The following is an 18496-nucleotide window of genomic DNA, read 5'->3' as shown; positions in this document are numbered from 1 at the left end:
TTGATATTCTGCTCACTTTGCTTCTCGTCGATACTGTTTTTCCATGGCTCCAACTTTTTATAAAGCTTCTCAATTTGTTCAGAGTATTTTTTGGTCTCTGAAGACAGCCCCGATCTTATAATGTCCAATTTTTGGCTTTCACCCTCTAATTCTTCATTCAAAGTTCCAATGTTTTCATTGTGTGTTTTTATATTCTCACGTAGACTTTCAAGTTCCGCTTCATTAGATCGGTAAGTTTTCTTACTTTGGCTTAAATTTTTGCCCGTTGTATCCGTCTTCTTCTGTGTTATTTTTATGTTTTCATTCAGTGATACCTGCTGTTTCTCGAGCTTTCTAAGTTCACTTTTCGACTTCATGATTGTTGTATTCAAGTTGTTTAATACATTATTCAGTTTTGCTTTCTGCTTTTTGAAGTCCGCCAACAAACTTTTGGATTTTTCAATCAACTCGTTGTCACCTTTTATTTTTTCATTCATCTCCTTCAATCTTGAGTTGTATCTTTCCAACAAAGCTTTTTCGGAAAGGTTTGTCAAAAACCAGTATTTCGCTGTCTCATCTTTCAACCTTTTCTCTAGCTTCAAATACTCCAGTGCTGAATTTTTTTGCTTTTCAATATCTTTGAATTCTTCCGACACGTAATCAAATCTCTTCTTTTTTTCGTTATAAGAGTCAGTCAAATTTTCTATTTGAGTGGTTATACTTTCGATTTCTTCTTTGTAGGATGAGGTCCCTATGATATCTTCCAAATACTCTAGCAACCCATCATCGTTTTCATTCTCGGCTTTGGGCTTCATTTGAGCAATCATCTCCACTTCACCTTGTAGGATAAGAAACCTTTTATGATCTAAATCAATCCCTTCTTTTTTCAACAAATTCGTCACTTCTGTATAAGAACTCACTTTCCCATCAATGTAGTAAGTTGATGTGTTATTCTTGTTAGCTTTCCTCGATATAATTAACTGAGAATTTCCTACAGTACTCGGATTATTCGTGCTATTTCCCGAAGAATCATATTGATCTACTATTTTCTTGAAATGTATATCAACTTGACAAAATTGTAGGTCCGGAAAGGATTCTGAATTATGAATCAACTCTTTGAGTTTTGACTGTCTCATTTTGGAAGCCCTAAAACCAAAAACAAACAATAACGAGTCAATGACATTCGATTTACCAGAACCGTTTGGACCAACTACGGCACTGAAAGACGGGTGGAATGGACCAATCTCCTGGCGCCCCGCATAAGACTTGAAATTTGTGAGCACCAACTTTTCGATTACCAAACGTGGAGAGTTGTTCACCGGTTGAGAAAGAATATTTTGAATGGACTTTCTAGGTGAGTTAATTGGCTCCAATCCAATTACTGAAAGAGAATTATTGTTTGCTAAACCATTCTTCTCGTCTTCTATATCGTTTTTGGCGTTGCTGTCATTGCCGTTATTATTCTCCAACATTGGTATGTCACCATTGTCGACATCCCGTGTCTCATTTATCTCCGCCCCAGTGAAAGCAGCTTTGTCTATTCCAGGTATGACAGCCTCTGGTTGATGTTTAGCGGTTTCACCAGTTTGATTGTCCACCTGAGCCCCCTCTGGATAGTCTTCTGAATCATGACTCCGGAAAGAGCTATTGGCCAGAGCGGGAAGCTCTTTTTCTTGATTTGTCATCATATCGCTGCAGAAAGGATCATCCACTTCCATACTTTGCCAACACTGGAAAAGCTGTGGCTGCTTAAAGAATGTCTTTTATAGTTTAATCCTTCAAACAGCCAACATGAAACGGAAGCAAGATCTATACTTTTTCCAGATATAAACAAACACGAAATGAGAAAGGCTGAGACTGTGACATACGTGCACCGCGGTTTACTCACGTGATATTATATAGCAGCATTTTTCTGCCATTTATAATATACGTGTCATCAAGTGCGGGGAATTTGCTTATGTAATATCCACCGAATATCGCTAAGGAAAAACAAAGGTTGAAGATGTAAGCTACATTTCAGGATATGCCCATCCTCCGACGTACTATCGGCTTTGATCACCCCCACCTTGTTGCTGCAATCTAGTTTCCGCAAAGGCACAGACAATTCAAATATCATGGCTATTCATGAACTACCTGAGCTTCGTATGTATCTCTTCTTGTCATTCTCATAGGGACTATGCAGAAAAAAGTTTGACTGCATCAAATTTATCTTGAATTAGAGACAGAACGTACTAACACATCAACGTGGATTCCATACTTCACACTATCGTTACTTGTACAGTTTCCCATGAGGAAATGAAGAAAAACCAAATTCCTATCCCATTCAGGGATAGGTGTGCTAGTCTTTTGATCCCCTTAAACAAATGCAGAAAACAAGGGGGCTATCTGCCATGGACTTGTGTTGAAGAAAGACACGACTATGAGCACTGTCAATATCTAGATTTCAAGAGAAGAATCAAGGAATTAGAGGAATACAAGAAAGAGAGAGACGCTTCCGCTTGATTTCATTTACCATGGGATAAAAAACTTCATTTCTTGCTATTTCACCATAATTCGTTCAATGACCATCATTTTGCTTTGATCAATGTCTATCACTTTCATACTGGCCCATCATTAATTTAAGCCATGGACGTGCTACTTGTTCTTGTTATGAAATGTACTGTCTAATAGACCACAAACTGCAAACCCACCTGCTTATTCAGTCATTTATTTATTACCTATTTATTCTTCACTTTTTCCGTATATATCAGTTTCAGCCAAACCATTATATATCAATAAATAAACCTACACTATTTTATACATATATTTCAGCAGTCTTTTATTTTAGCACTTACATGAAATTGGCTCCTCCGCTTCCATTTTAGGAAATTATTTTTGTACCATTAGTTGCCCCGTTAATATCTAATAGTTTTATTCTTCTCTAAGATCAAAAGTGGTAGCATTCGTCACTTGGTCACATTATTCAGCAAAGCACATAATGGTGAGAGTAAACGTTTCAGATAATTTACAGCGGCCTTTGCTGGATTATCAATCTAATTCGAAAATTTCCCTGAAATGTTTACCATCATCGAGCCCAATCAGAAATTCCCATCAAAGGTTGCTCGTATTTGATCAAGCGACAAAAAAATCAACAGTTGAAAGAGATCGGATAAGCCTTCAAGTTAATTCGTCGTTTTCCTCCTCTCCGATCAAAAAAATATCTCACTCAGTCCATGCTAGAAAGAAGAACAATAATTTGGGCAAATCAGAAATTGATCCTTGCGATTTCAAATGTACACAGTCTGACTACTTCGAGCCTGAAAACGAATTACGATCAAATCTTTTGCTCAAATCTGTAAACTTTATTCAAAAAAAGTCCTATACTGTCGATGAAAGCGTCTCCTCTTTCTTGAACAGATTCAACCAGGACGGTGTTTTGGATTTGGGACTTGATGAGGTAAGTTATGGAGCAGAAAATAACTCTACTTTCAATTCTAATATATCACCAACATCACACAAATCGGCACTAAAATATCACATTTCCTATTTCTCTAACAAACTGGAAACTATCATTGAGATACCATCTTCTGAGGATATTGATATTGATGCTCTCAAAATCCAACTAGTAAATAGTTTACGCAAAGCACTAGTGCTTTCGCAGACAGGTTCACGAAAATACAAGGTTGTAATATTAACTCCGAGACCAGGAGCCTCTTGGTTCGAACGAAAGTTGCAAGCCTATCCTCTGCAATTTCGGAATGACTTTCAATATATAATTGTGACAGGGAAAAAAAGCTTTGCACCCAAATTGAAAAGTTGTCTAAAATCCTTTTCATAAAGCAGCTTCAAGTTTCGTTCAGCCATACCAACAATCCGAGAGTTAGAACGCACCAGGCCAATGTAGAATCAGAGCTGATGCACATTGGTCAATGTGATACTGTTGGTAATCATCGGCATCATTTTAGTACAGCATGTAAATACCAAACCAATTTTTTCTCTATAGCTCTTATCACATTTACTCTGTATAGGTTCATTTGTTGCTACAACTGTCTTCTATAGGTCATCATTTTATGGGTAAAGAATGCTTGTTATAGGCCAGAGCCTAATGATTACGTAACAGCACGACATGACCATCTAGAGGTGTAAGCCGTAATCCTTGGGTAAAGAGCCTTATATATATGAAGCTAGCTCTTCAAATTTTTCAAAAAAAGCCGTTCTAGTATAGTGGTGAGTACGCATCGTTGTGGCCGATGAGACCCAGGTTCGATTCCTGGGAGCGGCACTTTATTTTTGTTTTTTGTGTGTATGTTTCTGGGTTCCGAGCAGACTGACGTGCAGCCAGACGTGATGTTATACCGTTCCTGTTTCTGCTTCGTTTCTTCTAATGAATGGTACGAGATCTCAACAGTTAATTTCTGTAGCACTTTAATGAAACTTGCCCTCAAATTGAGTGACGTTGGAAATTTCAAACGAATACTTGGCTTTGTACTTTCAGTAAGAAAGCAATGCATTTTCAAATTCAAAGCGAATGAGCTAAATATCATTTCGGTTGATCGGGAAAGTCCACTAATATGGGGTACTATTGGAAGTGCTAATTTTTCGAGGTTTGATGTCATTGCCAAAGATGAATGTATTGGCTTGGAGTTAAATGTAGAACCTCTTTTTCAGATCATGAAAAACTTTGAGAAAGCGCCTGTGACATCTGATCTGATTATAAAATTACAACGTGGCGAAGAATCTAATACTCCCAAAGATAACTCTAGTAAAAGAAAACGACCAGTGTTTTTACATTTGTCTTACAATGAGGATATCACATGCACTTCTGAAATATCTCACTCGTTTAGTATACCAGTGAGCCTTTTGCGTGGCAAGCTTATTGAAAGGATTCAGATGCCACCCATTCATAATGTTGAACTAATTGCTGATATGAACCAGACACTAATATCCTTTTTCATGCGAATAGAAAGGTACAAAGCTATTGATAATATCAACGTAGTGATGAATCGGCTAGGTGAAATTAAAATAGAACTCAAGGATGAAGGCAAGAAAATTAGTCTTAAATGGAAAAGCTTGCTAGATACCTGCAGTCCAGAAGAGGTTGATGCACTTACCCGCACTGATACTGAAACACCAGCCACACATGTTGCTAATAACCAAGAGAATAATGATATCAGAAACAAAGATCTGAATATGATCAAAGAAATTACGGTTAAAGTGAAGTCTCGATGGTGGAATCTTGCCTCGAAACTTATTGAGTTATGCGATACTCTACAAATGTATATTTACGAGGATGGTTGTGTTTTCAACTGTCATGTCGAAGATGAACAAAGTTGTTCATTGCTATATTATCTACCTGGAAAGCTTTTAGATTAATTAGTAATTTTCTATATATACCACGCCTTCACTGGTGTTCTTTTGCAAATCTTTCAATCAACTCGCATAATAATTTGGTGCTTTTCAAAGTAACTGCATTGTAAAGTGAAGCTCTCATACCACCGACAGATCTGTGACCTTTTAGGCCCTCAAGTTTGCTCTGCTCAGCTTCTTTCAAAAACTGATCCTCCAAGCCAGAACCTTCAATAGTGAAAACAATATTCATTCTTGATCTTACTGATTTTTCAACAGGCAACTTATAGATTGAAGGATATTTGTCCAAAGTTGAGTACAACAAGTCTGATTTAGCTATGTTTTCTTTTTCTTGCGCCGCCAATCCGCCTTTAGCGATTAAGTCCTTCAATACCAAGTTGACAATGTGGACAGTAAACGTAGGAATAGTGTTATAGGCTGAATTGTTCTTAACAACAGTTGGATAGTCAAAAGCAATTGGAGTAACCTGTAAACCGAGTTTTCTCAACTCTTCTGCTGGAGCTTGATCCAAGAGAGATTTTTTGATGATGTAAATGGAAATACCCGAAACACCAACATTTTTTTGGGCACCAGCAAAGATAAGACCGTATTTGCTGACGTCAACTGGTTTAGACAAGAAATTTGACGACATATCTGCAGCAATTTCAACACCTGGAAACTTTTCAAATGGGAATGTTCTGAACTCAACACCGTTGACAGTCTCATTATCACAGTAATAGATAAAAGAAGCATCACTCAAATCTTTTGGAATATTCCACTTTTCAGTTGGTGGGATAGTTCCGAATTTTCCATCAATTTCCTTGGAGTTGACAATCACCTTAGGATTGAAACCCAGTCTCTCTGCCTCTTCAAAAGACTTCTTTGACCAGGTACCATCGATAACATAGTAAGGGGTACCAGCTTTATGATGCTTCTTCACATGAGCAGCTGTCAAATTGGTAACGATAGAAGAAAACCCAGTAGTTCCTCCACCTTGGAGAAAGAATACCTCATGAGTATCTGGAATACTGAGAAGCTCTTTCAAGGATGCTTTAGTTTGCTCAATAATACCAACTCCAGCTTTTGAACGGTGTGAAATCTCACCAGCACCTATGCCAAGGTTATTATAATTGATGAGATCTTTTCCAGCTTGTTGAAGAACGCTGGTAGGGAGCAAAGCTGGCCCCGCACCAAAGTAGTTTGGTTCTTCTCTGTCGATGCACATACTTAATACGTTTGTTTTATAGATTGGTTCGAGATTGTTTCAATAAAAGAAACATACAAGTGTTAAGTTGGACGCCTAAGATAGAACGGAGAAGAGTCAAATACCAAATTAGATTGATGTTATGACTGATTAGTATTACGTAAGTAGAGTCTCGTTTTTCTTAGCTACATATTTAAACACAAAAAAGTTTCAGACACAGGCTATGAGCTGTGTCAATCTATAATAATAGAAAATTGTCAGATGTTATTGCTTTTTGTCATGTTCGTTAAACTTGTTGTAGTCAGAAGCTTTGGCGTATAAGTACCCATCAACCTTGCCGTCTTTACAAATTTCTTTCTGATTCAAAAAGTCCAGTTTTTCTAGTGTAGGCCAATTTACAAATTGGATGCCATTCTTTATCATAAAGCAAAGTGAAAAACCACTCCATAGCGTCATTGCAGTCAAGAAAGAAAGATTTTTAAAGTCGGTGAGAGATCCTTTCGGCCAAATAAAAGTAGCAAGTATGATGAACACTCCAACAGTGAAGAAGTATGGCACAGCTTGGTACAAGGCCGGTCTGCTATCCTTGAAAGGTGATGTTGTAAGTTCGTACGGTATAACGTTACCAAGGAACAAATCATAACCATCTTGTCTTGCTCCATCTAAGTAGTTATTTTTGATGTAACGAGTGATTGAGTTGACTAGATCGTTCAATGCACCTTTATTCGTTCTTTTACCGGTACGTGTGTAGTCTGTTTTTAATGCCCCCGTACCAGAATATGCGTTAGAGACATAATCTGCATTATCTGCCCAAACAGCCTGGAATACAAGATTGAAAGCAGGATCAAGATCCTTCCAATCGACAACGCCATCAATTATACCAGCATCTATTAATTGTTGCTGTAAAAACCATCTTGCTAACATTGATTGAACGACATTGGTTCTATCCAAGCAGTCCATACAATTGGTTCTAACAACATGACCTTGTACTTTTTCTGCGACAAATTCTTTACCGACACTGAACAAAGAGTAATCTTTTTGTGACAAGCCCAATTTAGTCAAGTGATCAACCAAAAGTTTAACTCTGTCCCATCTCATCTTTCTACATTCATGGTGGAAATCGAAATAAGTATATTTGACATTGGAGTCGTTTAAGGCATTCACTGCACTTTCATACGCCAGCTTGATCGGCTTTTCATATCCGGACTGATTTACCAAATTCACCAGATAGTTGGTACCATACTTGGAAATACATTTATCAAAATGAATACGAGCTGGTAAATAATCACTTGTACCCAATAAAAGCTTGGGCTTGTACATCAGGTTATTCATCTCAGCCCAAAATACGGGAACAGATCCTCTGATTTGAAAATAGGTATACACTTGATCAGCTTCAACAGTATGGGCAACTAAAAATTGTTCTGTTTCATTGAAGTTTGCAACGTAACCATCCTTGTTGATACCTCTTCTGAAATATCTGGTTCCCGCCCGGTGTCTTGACCTTCTAGTGATAAGGCCGAAAGTAACTGGCTTTGTGTTAATCGTAGTTTTGGTAAATTTTGCATAACCATAGATGACAGGCAAGACAAAGTTCGATACAAATGGAGTTGACTTAGATAGCTCAATCAAAGAAGCAGAAATGAAGTAGTTCCACATGAATTCATTATCAAATCCCAAAGAAGAATATGTAGGTTGGTTACCAAAACTTTTTGTCAAATCATATGTGTAAGAGAAGAATAAGGTGGCATTGTCTAGATGGCTTTTCAATATTTCAGTATACTTAGTGTCATCCTCATCGGGCTTGTGTTTAGAATTTAATGGCAAAATGCAAGTGGACTCAACCTTATAGATGGTCTTGTCTCCATAAATAGTACCTGCATTGCTAGCAGATTGGGCCAAAACAATGTAATAGTTGGAATATAAGTGTATAATACCCAAAAGTCCCGCTATTGGCTGGAATGAAGTTTGGAACGTCTGTTTTTCAATGTCTACTGTGCTAATCTCACCTGATTGAGCTACCAGCAACAGTTCAGATGAAGCTGTGCCTGCCAATTGAAAGACGTAACCTTCTGCAGTTTTGGCATATTTCAGAGAGGTGGATGCAACCATTTTCGTGCTATGCCTTGCTTACTTAGCGGAATACTGGATACGATAATATTTTTGTAGCTATTGTATATGTTGCAAGTGACACAGTGCATTCATCAAAAGGACACTGAGAGTTTTTTTGGCGACCGAGACCAGCTCGCTGCTTTTACAAAACCACTTCTGTGCTCGAGGAGGGTGATGAATAGTGTAAAATTACTTATTATGGGATAGAACGTTAAAAAATGTTGCAGTACACAGGGGATACATCTCTCTTAAAAGTCAAGAACATCAAGAGCAGGAAAGTCCTTGATGACCGGTACAGGTATTTCGTCAACATAGTATATCATACCATTGTCATCCAATCTTTCACGGTCACGCTTGTCAACTGTGTATATCTCTACAACAGTGTCCTTTAAAAGTTGTAAAATGTCGACAAAGTTGCTTTGAATGAGATAAGCTTGGCTTACCATATTTCTCTTAACCATGGCTTCGAGGAGCTTGATTGAATCAGGTTTTGTGATTTCCAACCTATCAATCAATCTACCTATGGAGCTAATAAGATATTCTTCTTCGTAAATCGTTCCCTTCTTACCACGAGCACGTTTTCTATCTTCCCTTCTTTTGTTTTTGGCAGTACGACGTGATGCTCCAGTTTTGGCAGTACCGGAGGTTTTACCCGTATACCTAGTGAAGAAAGATTCCTTGGTCGAAGTCTCAGATGGTGCAATCGATACATTATCTGGTGTGTTTTCATTCCCACGAATCTCTCCATAAAATGCATAAGGATCTAGATTCTTCTTTTCACGTAGATCACGTAGCCTCTTCAACTGTGACTCGATTTGCCCCTTGCAATCTGCAAGCAACTCTGCAATTGAGCCAAAACCTTCTCTTATTGAGGGATCGACAACTTCTTCAATCAATTCCGGCTTCCCTTCCTCGAGGCATAATTGAATTGCAGTGGAGTATTCATACTCTTTACCGTAGTATTCCAATGCTTCCTTGATATTGTTCAAATATTTGAAACTTATGTATGCAGCAGCCTTATACTCATGGGTTAAAGTTAAACTTTCAATCAACGAATTACATGTAGCAATCAGTTTTGATTCTTTGTATTCAGGCTTCAAAGCAATACTGATTGCTTCTCTCCACTTTTTGCCCCAGATATAATTGTCTAACGCTTCCTCGAACTTTGACAATTTCTCATAAATGATAGCTGCTTGAGTGTACTTCTGCGTTGCCTGTAAAAAGCTAGCATAGTGTCTTAGTATCACATTGAAATTTTCTTCATCATGCTTGTATAACGATAAAGCATGCTTGTATAATTCATGTTCAATAATGAACTCAATGATCTCTTCTTTGATGTCATGCTTTTCTGAAATTGGTATTTGTATCAAAGAATTCAAAGCCTTATCAAACTTCTTCAAATAGGAATCGACCATAAAACGTCTCCTCAACTCTGTTTCCTCATATAACCCTTGCAAAAAAGGTAAATATTCTTTCGGATCCTTTTGACTTTGCTGTGCAACCACTAATGCCAACGGAATGTTATATATACCCAATGCAATATTGTACAATTTATTCACATCCAATAGGAAACATAAATGCTGGACTGACTTCTCAATTTCTTGGTCGTTGTCAAAGGTAGAAATTAGTTCCAAGGCTTCCTGAGTTCTTGGCGGTTTCTGAGCTGCATACGCTGTGATTATAGATTGTAAATATTGCTGTTTGTATTTCTTGTTGTTAAGTAGAACTTCTAAAATTGCGTCACAGATTTTTCTGGTCTTTTCAAGACCTTTTTCCGTACGATTCAGGTTAATCTTACTTAAATTGTCAGTGATTTCTTGAGCTGTTGTAGTATTAGAGCCAGTACTTTCTTTATATTTGGTTTCACAAACGTCTTGCTCCAACAAGCAAGATAAGAATAAATCTAAATATTCAACTTTTCCCAATTGATTTATAAATTTCTCAACGTTTTTGAAGAATAGTTCTGGATCATAATCGTGTAAAATATCTAATGCAATTCTATGAACCCTACAAGTCAAAAAAGCAGTTTTATAATCTGCTGCTTTGATGGCTTTACGAACATCGCTTAAAACCATAATTCTAGGATAAATGCTTTCCAAATTACCTCTTGGAGCTTGTAAAATCACACATGATTTAGAAGGAATTGCATTGACTAATACTGAGCCCCTTTCTATATTTCTGATTCTTTCATCATGAAGGCCAAAGTTTACGTCTGTCTCACTGGCAACAGTATCCTTGAACTCCTCATCGTTGTAAAGCGTTTCGTTTTGTAGCAAGTGAATAAACTTCAATTGGTGCTGTGCTGTAGTGTACAGTAAGTAAGAACCAGTGACTAGCATTGACGTAACACCTTGACTGATCAATTTGGAATTGACATACAATTTACCGCTAGACATTAAACCGATTGGTACCTTTATTGTTGATAGGAAAGTGTCGTTTTCAGAGCCATCTTCTGTTTTGGTTAGATCGGCCACAATGAAATCAGTACATATTTGAGGAAACTGGCCCAACGATAAAATCTCTGAGTTTGCATCCAAACTAAAGATTGAACCGTCTATGGTTTCGAAAACCAGACTTTCGAATTCCAAGTCTGTAGACAACGTAATGACCTTAGTGCTAGGCACGGGAGTGACCCTTTTCAAAGTAAGAGAATCACCTCCTGCTTCGAACTCGGCTATACTAGATAGATTCATTAAAACTTCATCAAATAGTACGTAAACCTTATCATTTCCAGCTATTGTAACTTGCCTTGGATAGATTGAGTTTTGGGAAATGTCTGTGATTCGAAATCTATCAGTCAACTTAAAATCCCAGTTTTCATCGCCATGGAATAAATAAAGAAATGAGCTCGTCAGTATGGAAATGAGTTTATTATTGTGTGAGATGGAAACACTATTTATCGAACGTTCGTCCACGTCTATATCGCGGTAAGCAATGGGAGGAGGGACGCTAGCCTTTGCAAATGGAGTTAACATACATGTCATACCATCAATCACTAAGTTCACACCCGCATCGTGAGGTGGCGAAGTACACCCCTTGGTGGTTGTATAAGACATGTCAACAATTTCAATTGAAGCAGAGGTACCTATCATAAGTTTGGAAGGTTTCTCAGGATGAAATTTTGTAAATAGAATCTTCTCGTTATTATAAGCTGAAATTTCTTGCTTTAGATACCAATGATAATTCTTGACATACCAGAGCTGAACTGAAGATTCTAGTTGCAAAAGCAGATATTCGCTATTGGAAGACCAGTCAATTTGGTAGATATTGTCGAGTGATGCGTTCAGTCTAGAATCAAACTCACCATGCCTTAGGCCATTTTTTTCGAAAAAGATAACATCTAAAACCAAATCATTTATTTCGGGCTCGAATCTTCTCTGAGTGGAAGCAATCAAAGATCCTTGAGGCTTCCAAGATAACGAGTGTTCTTGGCCATCGATTGGTTCAGAACACGATATCAAATCTCCCTCTCTTGAATAGACTCTAATCACCCTTCTGGTTTGATCTTTTTCAGGCAGTGTTTCTATACAAGAAATGGCAAAAAACTGACAGTCTCCCCTCCAAGAAATCTCGTAAGATTGGGAGTCGAACTTAGATAGATTACCCGCCTGTATTTCTTTGATTGTTGGATCACATAAGATTGCGTTTTCACTATCTATATTAAGTCCAGCATTTTTCAATATCTTTCGTTCTCTTTCTATTTGCTTGATACCTCTACCTTTGAACTGAGTCTCTTCCTTACCCCAACCTAAAGACACTTGATTATTTAATTGTAAATCTGAAGGATCGATTTTTTTTTCCAATACCAAATCTAAGAATCTTGAGAAAAGTAGAAGGTTATGCTCATTAGTGACAATGGATAAAATCTCTTCATCATGAGACCATTTTGCAGACTTTATACCACAATCGATACTTCCGATAATTTCAACGAAAGTTTGGTCTATGTCAAGACTTGAAGGATCGTAGGTTGCAGTTATGATATCACCCTTAGAAAAGATAAGAACTAGCTGATTGGAGTCCTCAAAATGAGACAAGCTCAAGAGAGTGTCACCTTCCCGAAAAGGAACAGAAGCCAGGACACGGACTGCACCATTTTTCTGGAATTGCTGAATCTCGATGACAGCAAATTCTTCTGAACCCAATGCCAAAGTCAGAGAATCTGAGATTAGGTCAAAACAGGAGTCCAAAATTGGCAGATCAGGACACGTCTGTGAATCTGCAACAATTCTGGACTTGTTCAAGACTTTCAAGTTCTTCATTTCAGCTTGTAAAGTTTGTTGAGGTCTAAAACCGGCAATGCAGAGAATAGAAGAACTCTTGCTGAAGCGTTATGGGTACTGAATTTCAGATGCAGCAAATGAAAAAAAACGGTGTCTAATATTTTTTTTCCTCACCATCTAATTTTTTTCCCGGTGACATGGATGGATGGAAATACGCATGCCATATCGCCTGCCTCTCAACACATGCAACATAGAGAAAAAGTTTATTAGTAGAATAGAAAGGATATTTACAGGTAATGTATAAACGTACATAATTACAGAGTGGGTCTCCCGAACTTATTTTTTGGAAGGTATTCTGTCGTTGACTATATCCCAGTCGATACAGGAGATGACGTTGTTGATGTACTGCTGCTTGCCGTAAACCCCGTAGTCCCTCAAGTAGAACGCAGGGTTTGAACCTATGGCGAGAAGCGGAGTGAAGGTGAAGTTCAAGGAGTTCAAGGCGTCGGCATCTTCCATGGAGGGAATCTTGTTCGACGAGAACTTCTCGGACTCGTAGTTCTTATTCAGCTTTTTGTTTTCAAAATCTCTGCCAGAAGACACTCTGTTTGAGGTGAACGTGTGTGGCAAGCCGTTGTTGTAGGTGTTCAAGATGGACAAGTGTCCCAATTTGGAGAACGTGACGGAGTTCTCGATGTGTTTGTAGATCAACCAAGTGTACCCGTTTCCCTTGATGGAGTTTGCCGAGTCTGAGAGCAAAGTGAGGAACTCGTCCATCGAGCCAAAGGACTTGTTAATCAAGGAGACAAAGACCTCGTTGGATGGGGCGTTGGCAACAGCCTCTCCTGGGGACGCCAAGAGGGCGGACGCGCTGGCCTTGGCGACGGTGTTTGCAGGGTTTGCCTTGAGCGAGGAGAGGAAGTAGAAGAGGTTGTAGATCGAGGCCGTCAGGTCGAACAAGTAGGACTCGTCGTCGTCAAACTTGTTGGAGATCTTCTGGAGAAGGTCTCTGTACTGGTTGATGATCTTGTTCGACGAGTCGGCGCCTCTGTCGATGCTGCTGTTTGCCGAGTCGAAGCAGTCCAGGTAGTTGTTCGACGTCGACTGCACAATGGCCTCCTTCAGCTGGCCGAGGTTGCTCTCCAGCTGGCGGGACCACACGTCCTCCAGCACGTGCTGCGACAGCAGCCCGGGGATCCCGGCTCCTGCTGCCTTGAACGCGTTCAGTCTGTCAATCTGCGGAAGCTGCACCTTCTCCAGCAGGAGAGCCTGCTCATCAGACCCGCTGCTTCTGCTGCTGGCGCCGCTCACTTGTCCACGGACCGCCGTGTGTGTGAACGCTCTTCTTCCTGGCAACGCTGCCAACACCTGTGCTCTCGCTGTTCTCAACATCACGTACGCTTGCTGCTGCTACTTCGGTGGCCTTCCCACCCTCTTTCTAGGTCTCCGCTGTCCCTTTTCTTCTCTTTCCAGCATGAGCCACCTCTCTTGAAATTTCCTTGTATCCGTCCGTCTGCGTTTGCGTTCGTCTTCTCCCTCCCAGCAGAGTCTGTTCCCCCAACAGCGACGCGTCGGCCCTCTTGCTCTTTGGGAGTTACCCGGCCCACCCTGCTTCCGCTGTTCCCGCGTTTTGCCCGCCGTCTGGCCACGGCCGACGCGTCGCCACGGCCTGCCCAGACGTGTTTCCCTCCTCGCCCTCTCCCAGTTTTTTTCCCAATTTCGCCAATTTCCCACATTTGCTGGGAGACCGCTTTTTCCAGGCGGCGAGTGCGTTGCCTTCTGCTGATTCTGGTGCTTCACTGCACACTCGACCGAACGAACGGACGAACGAACGACACCCATCACCATACGCAGACGCCAGTCCGTGCCGTTTCTGTGCTGACTCGTATCGGATTGTTTGTTTGGCTGCTGCCTCTTTTTGCATACTAGCGTGTCGACCTTCTGTACCCCCACGCATACACCCACCACAGGTTAGTTACACCCCCCACCTAACGCCCGGCTTGCCCCTGCTTCGCCTCCACAGCTAGAACCCTCTTCTCTTCCCGTGTTCTGAATTACCCCAAGGCTCAGTCGACCAACTGCCTTTTATTCCTGTTGCCTCTCCCGCCCTGCTATCTGTGGCTGCTTGACCGATTGACACTTCACTCATCGCCGTCCTCATCCCTGACCTCAGCAGACAACACAAGACAACGCCATCCTCACGACACCCACTGATACAATAAACAACTCGGTTTAGACGTGCAGTTCATATACTCACCCCATATTTCTTTTCATCGCAGATCAAGAACAAGGAAAAAAGGAAGAGAAAACGCCCTTTCCTCTTTTTTACTCTTCATCCACCAACAACTTTCCTGTTTATTTACTATTCCTATCTATTTATCTACCGACTTATCCACCTAACTTAGTGAGCGATCGAATCCATTCTTCCCTCCTGGAACCTTACATTCGAATCAACAACAAGACAAGACAAGACAAGACGTGACTAAAAGAAAGTACTTTAGAATAGAAAACAAGAAAAAGCAAAGAGAAATTATCCATTGATCTTTCACTCCCCTTCTATCACATCATATATCCGCACAAAATATACAATTCATTATAGTCGCCTACCACGGTTATAATATATTGCTACATTCGCCTCACAAATAAACAAAAGATACAACAATGTCAACCGAAATACAAGAAGCAGACGTTGACTCTATAATCGACAGATTATTGGACGTCAGAGGCTCAAGACCTGGCAAGCAAGTCCAACTACAAGAAAACGAAATCAAATATCTCTGTACAAAGGCAAGAGAAATATTCATCCAGCAACCAATCCTTTTGGAATTAGAAGCCCCAATCAAAATCTGTGGTGATATTCACGGTCAGTATTACGACCTATTGAGATTGTTTGAGTATGGAGCTTTCCCACCAGAAGCAAACTACCTATTCTTAGGTGATTACGTCGACAGAGGTAAGCAATCCTTAGAAACCATCTGTCTCTTGTTGGCCTATAAAATCAAATATCCTGAAAATTTCTTCATCTTAAGAGGTAATCACGAATGTGCCTCAATTAATAGAATTTACGGATTTTACGATGAATGTAAAAGACGTTATAACATCAAGTTATGGAAAACTTTCACAGATTGTTTCAACTGCTTACCAATTGCCGCTATAATCGATGAAAAGATCTTCACGATGCATGGTGGCTTGTCTCCTGATTTGAATACTATGGAACAGATCAGAAGAATTATGAGACCAACAGATATACCTGATGTCGGGTTATTATGTGACTTACTTTGGTCTGATCCCGATAAAGATATAATGGGCTGGAGTGAGAATGATAGAGGTGTCTCTTTCACTTTTGGACCTGATGTCGTTTCGAGATTCTTGCAGAAACATGATATGGACCTAATCTGTAGGGCTCATCAAGTCGTTGAAGATGGATACGAATTTTTCAGTAAAAGACAATTGGTCACAATCTTCTCTGCTCCAAACTACTGTGGTGAATTCGATAATGCTGGTGCCATGATGAGTGTTGATGAAAGTTTGTTATGCTCTTTCCAGATTTTGAAACCAGCAGAGAAAAAGAAATATCAACCAATTGCTTCATCGAAGAAAAGGCCAGGTAGAATATATTGAATTTAGCGTGGAACTCAAAACTGATCGTCAATAGCAAGAAATTTTAACCTTCATCAAGTCATAAATCAGATCATACTAAATCAACTCAACTCATAACAACTCATATCAATTCAAGTCAATATCAGGTCATCAGAACAAATGATTATTTTAAGTTTGTTTATTTATTAATTTGGATTAACTCTTTATTATTATTAGTACTACTACAACTATATATTATCATTAAATATAATAGTTTAATTATAAATAACGAATAAACAACCCGACGAATCAAGAGAAACAAAAGAAGAAAAAGAATAAAGACGAATCCCAAGGAAATTGTTTCATAAGAAATAGATGTCCCCACTTATTTGGGTTCAAACGCATTCCCACTCTGTTCACATCCAATTTGTTTTTTCTTTTCATGATCAAATATCAAGTATACAAAAATTTCCTGTATTTGCCCCACGTCTTCTTCATGTTGCAGCCCTTTTTTTTATTCCCTTCATTCCAAACGAATATTATTATTACTTGCAACTTTTTCTTTCTCTCCATTTCTATTCTTCTCTATTTCTCCCATTTTGGTTTTTTTTTGTGTATCAATCAATACCTTTGTATTTGTTTTTATTAATTAATCATCTTATAAGATTCTTCCCTTTTGTTTTTTTGTTTTTTACCCTCCCTCTCTGTCTTTGTTAGTCAGCTCATTTTTTTGGCACGATCTATACATCTATTAGGGTCATACATCCTTCTTTTACCTTTTCCTTTTACTTTCACTTTTTTTTCATGTTTAATTGTTTTTAGGAAATATACAAATCTATAAATTCATGAAGTAGCTCATCGATAGAGGCATATTGCAGGAGGAGAAACGGAGGATGCGACGTAACTATGGAAAGTATATAAAAATGTGTAAGATGGATAATTACTTCTATGAAAGTAAGAGTAAAAGAACAACAACGAACAAAAGAACGAGAAGGGAAAAAGAGCTCAAAGCACGAAGCACGGAGCACAAAAGCACGAAAGCACAAGAAGAAAATAATCCTATTCAGAAAATCGAGTTGATTAAGTCACTACCGATGGTTGCACCTGCACCGAAGATCGCAGCGTCACCCAGCTTGGATCCGAATCTTTTGAACGTTCCTGAATGCTGGCCCTGCTGCTGTGGCTGTTGCTGCATTGGTGGTTGGCCAACCGGGATCTGTCCTGGAATGTTGAGCGAGCTCTGTGATTGCTGATAGTAGGGTTGCTGCATCTGCTGCTGGAAGTATGGCTGCTGCATCTGCTGCTGCTGTGGCTGTTGATAGAAAGGTTGTGACTGCTGGTACGAAGGAGGAGGTGCAACGTTCACGGCTGATCTGGAGTCATCCGAAGGTTCAGAGTACAGCTTGACGTAGTTTGCTGGGAACATCCCGCTTCTGCCGTGAACAGAGCCCTTCCACCATGCGTCGGAGACTTTTTCCAGAACGGTGATCTTGTCACCCCGGGTAAGTTTGAGGTCATCGGACTGCTGAGGGGCGTAGTCGTAGATCGCTTCGGCGTACTCTCCCTTGGTTGTGGAGCTGACAGACGTTCTTCTCTGTGATGGCGGAGGGCCCGGTGGTGCCGCCAGCGAGGCGCTGGACTGGTTGGATGGCGCCTTGGAGACGGCGATCGAGGGAGGGTCAAGCGTAGTGCTCGAGGCGGTGTTCCCGGCGGGGGTAGCTGTGGTGGTGGAGGTGACTGAGCCACTGTACTCCTTCATCGGCATGCCCTTCACGTAACGCTCTGGAAGCGACGCAATGATGTGGTCGTACAGCGTTTCCGAGATGACCTCGGATTCCAAAAGGAACTCAAGCTCGGTCTTGATGGTGGTCAACGATCTGTTGATGCTGGCAGACATTGTGTTTCTGTGCGTTGTGTAAGTGAATGCGTATGCGTATGCGTGTGCAAGGACCAAACAGAAGTGGACCAGCAGAAGAACGGACGGAGGCAAAGTCAGCCAACAGGATGCCTTTAAGCCACCGATTCATGTCCGCAGAGCCGTGCTGTGGGCTCGAAGGGGCGGAAGGAGGGCTCGATATTA

At 40.1% G+C, this 18496-nt stretch overlaps 10 protein-coding genes and 1 non-coding gene across 11 annotated transcripts; 6 read left to right on the top strand and 5 right to left on the bottom strand.

Annotated features, from left to right (window-relative positions):
- Window positions 1-2046: 2046 nt before the first annotated feature.
- PICMEDRAFT_15011 (hypothetical protein) lies at window positions 2047-2795 on the top strand. Its single transcript, XM_019160633.1, has 2 exons — window positions 2047-2121; window positions 2261-2795. Exons 1-2 carry the CDS (start codon window positions 2094-2096, stop codon window positions 2479-2481), a joined length of 249 nt encoding a protein of 82 aa, XP_019020691.1. The 5' UTR covers window positions 2047-2093; the 3' UTR covers window positions 2482-2795.
- A 161-nt stretch (window positions 2796-2956) lies between these two features.
- PICMEDRAFT_57588 (hypothetical protein) lies at window positions 2957-3796 on the top strand (the record flags this gene model as incomplete). Its single annotated transcript, XM_019163248.1, has 1 exon — window positions 2957-3796. One exon carries the CDS (start codon window positions 2957-2959, stop codon window positions 3794-3796), a length of 840 nt encoding a protein of 279 aa, XP_019020690.1.
- Window positions 3797-4168: 372 nt separating this feature from the next.
- On the top strand, window positions 4169-4240 carry PICMEDRAFT_t20. Its single transcript has one exon. It is a non-coding gene; the product is annotated as a tRNA-His (tRNA).
- Window positions 4241-4386: 146 nt separating this feature from the next.
- On the top strand, window positions 4387-5342 carry PICMEDRAFT_15008 (hypothetical protein; the record flags this gene model as incomplete). Its single annotated transcript, XM_019160632.1, has 1 exon — window positions 4387-5342. A coding segment is annotated over one exon (721 nt), but the record flags the coding sequence as incomplete, so codon positions are not given.
- PICMEDRAFT_15007 (hypothetical protein) lies at window positions 5208-6567 on the bottom strand. The gene has a single exon (XM_019160631.1). The coding sequence runs from the start codon at window positions 6527-6529 to the stop codon at window positions 5360-5362; it is 1170 nt and encodes a 389-aa protein (XP_019020688.1). The 5' UTR covers window positions 6530-6567; the 3' UTR covers window positions 5208-5359.
- Window positions 6568-6772: 205 nt separating this feature from the next.
- Window positions 6773-8617, bottom strand: PICMEDRAFT_57586 (hypothetical protein; the record flags this gene model as incomplete). Its single annotated transcript, XM_019163247.1, has 2 exons — window positions 6773-8308; window positions 8351-8617. The coding sequence occupies 2 exons, from the start codon at window positions 8615-8617 to the stop codon at window positions 6773-6775; spliced, it is 1803 nt and encodes a 600-aa protein (XP_019020687.1).
- A 248-nt stretch (window positions 8618-8865) lies between these two features.
- On the bottom strand, window positions 8866-12876 carry PICMEDRAFT_71116 (hypothetical protein; the record flags this gene model as incomplete). Its single annotated transcript, XM_019163833.1, has 1 exon — window positions 8866-12876. One exon carries the CDS (start codon window positions 12874-12876, stop codon window positions 8866-8868), a length of 4011 nt encoding a protein of 1336 aa, XP_019020686.1.
- Window positions 12877-13017: 141 nt separating this feature from the next.
- Window positions 13018-14279, bottom strand: PICMEDRAFT_15004 (hypothetical protein). Its single transcript, XM_019160630.1, has one exon. The coding sequence runs from the start codon at window positions 14227-14229 to the stop codon at window positions 13174-13176; it is 1056 nt and encodes a 351-aa protein (XP_019020685.1). The 5' UTR covers window positions 14230-14279; the 3' UTR covers window positions 13018-13173.
- Window positions 14280-15498: 1219 nt separating this feature from the next.
- On the top strand, window positions 15499-16458 carry PICMEDRAFT_30574 (hypothetical protein; the record flags this gene model as incomplete). The annotated part of the gene is made up of 1 exon (XM_019162640.1): window positions 15499-16458. The coding sequence occupies one exon, from the start codon at window positions 15499-15501 to the stop codon at window positions 16456-16458; it is 960 nt and encodes a 319-aa protein (XP_019020684.1).
- A 166-nt stretch (window positions 16459-16624) lies between these two features.
- PICMEDRAFT_104794 (hypothetical protein) lies at window positions 16625-17306 on the top strand. The gene has a single exon (XM_019159675.1). The coding sequence runs from the start codon at window positions 16792-16794 to the stop codon at window positions 17131-17133; it is 342 nt and encodes a 113-aa protein (XP_019020683.1). The 5' UTR covers window positions 16625-16791; the 3' UTR covers window positions 17134-17306.
- Window positions 17307-17482: 176 nt separating this feature from the next.
- On the bottom strand, window positions 17483-18313 carry PICMEDRAFT_18820 (hypothetical protein; the record flags this gene model as incomplete). The annotated part of the gene is made up of 2 exons (XM_019162088.1): window positions 17483-17993; window positions 18168-18313. Coding segments are annotated over 2 exons (657 nt in total), but the record flags the coding sequence as incomplete, so codon positions are not given.
- Between the last annotated feature and the right edge of the window lie 183 nt (window positions 18314-18496).

Source organism: Pichia membranifaciens, assembly GCF_001661235.1.
Source record: "Pichia membranifaciens NRRL Y-2026 unplaced genomic scaffold PICMEscaffold_1, whole genome shotgun sequence".
Lineage (NCBI taxonomy): Eukaryota > Fungi > Ascomycota > Pichiomycetes > Pichiales > Pichiaceae > Pichia > Pichia membranifaciens.
Note: the sequence above shows the minus strand (reverse complement) of the source record. Positions and strands in the feature narration are given on the sequence as shown.

Bases quoted from the DNA above. Each gene is read 5' to 3' on its own strand.
- PICMEDRAFT_15007 (XM_019160631.1), bottom strand. From the start codon at position 6,529: ATGTGCATCGACAGAGAAGAACCAAACTACTTTGGTGCGGGGCCAGCT.
- PICMEDRAFT_15011 (XM_019160633.1), top strand. From the start codon at position 2,094: ATGGCTATTCATGAACTACCTGAGCTTC. The intron at 2,122-2,260 runs GTATGTATCTCT...TTACTTGTACAG, and splicing joins TCATGAACTACCTGAGCTTC to TTTCCCATGAGGAAATGAAG.
- PICMEDRAFT_15004 (XM_019160630.1), bottom strand. From the start codon at position 14,229: ATGTTGAGAACAGCGAGAGCACAGGTGTTGGCAGCGTTGCCAGGAAGA.
- PICMEDRAFT_104794 (XM_019159675.1), top strand. From the start codon at position 16,792: ATGTCCCCACTTATTTGGGTTCAAACGCATTCCCACTCTGTTCACATC.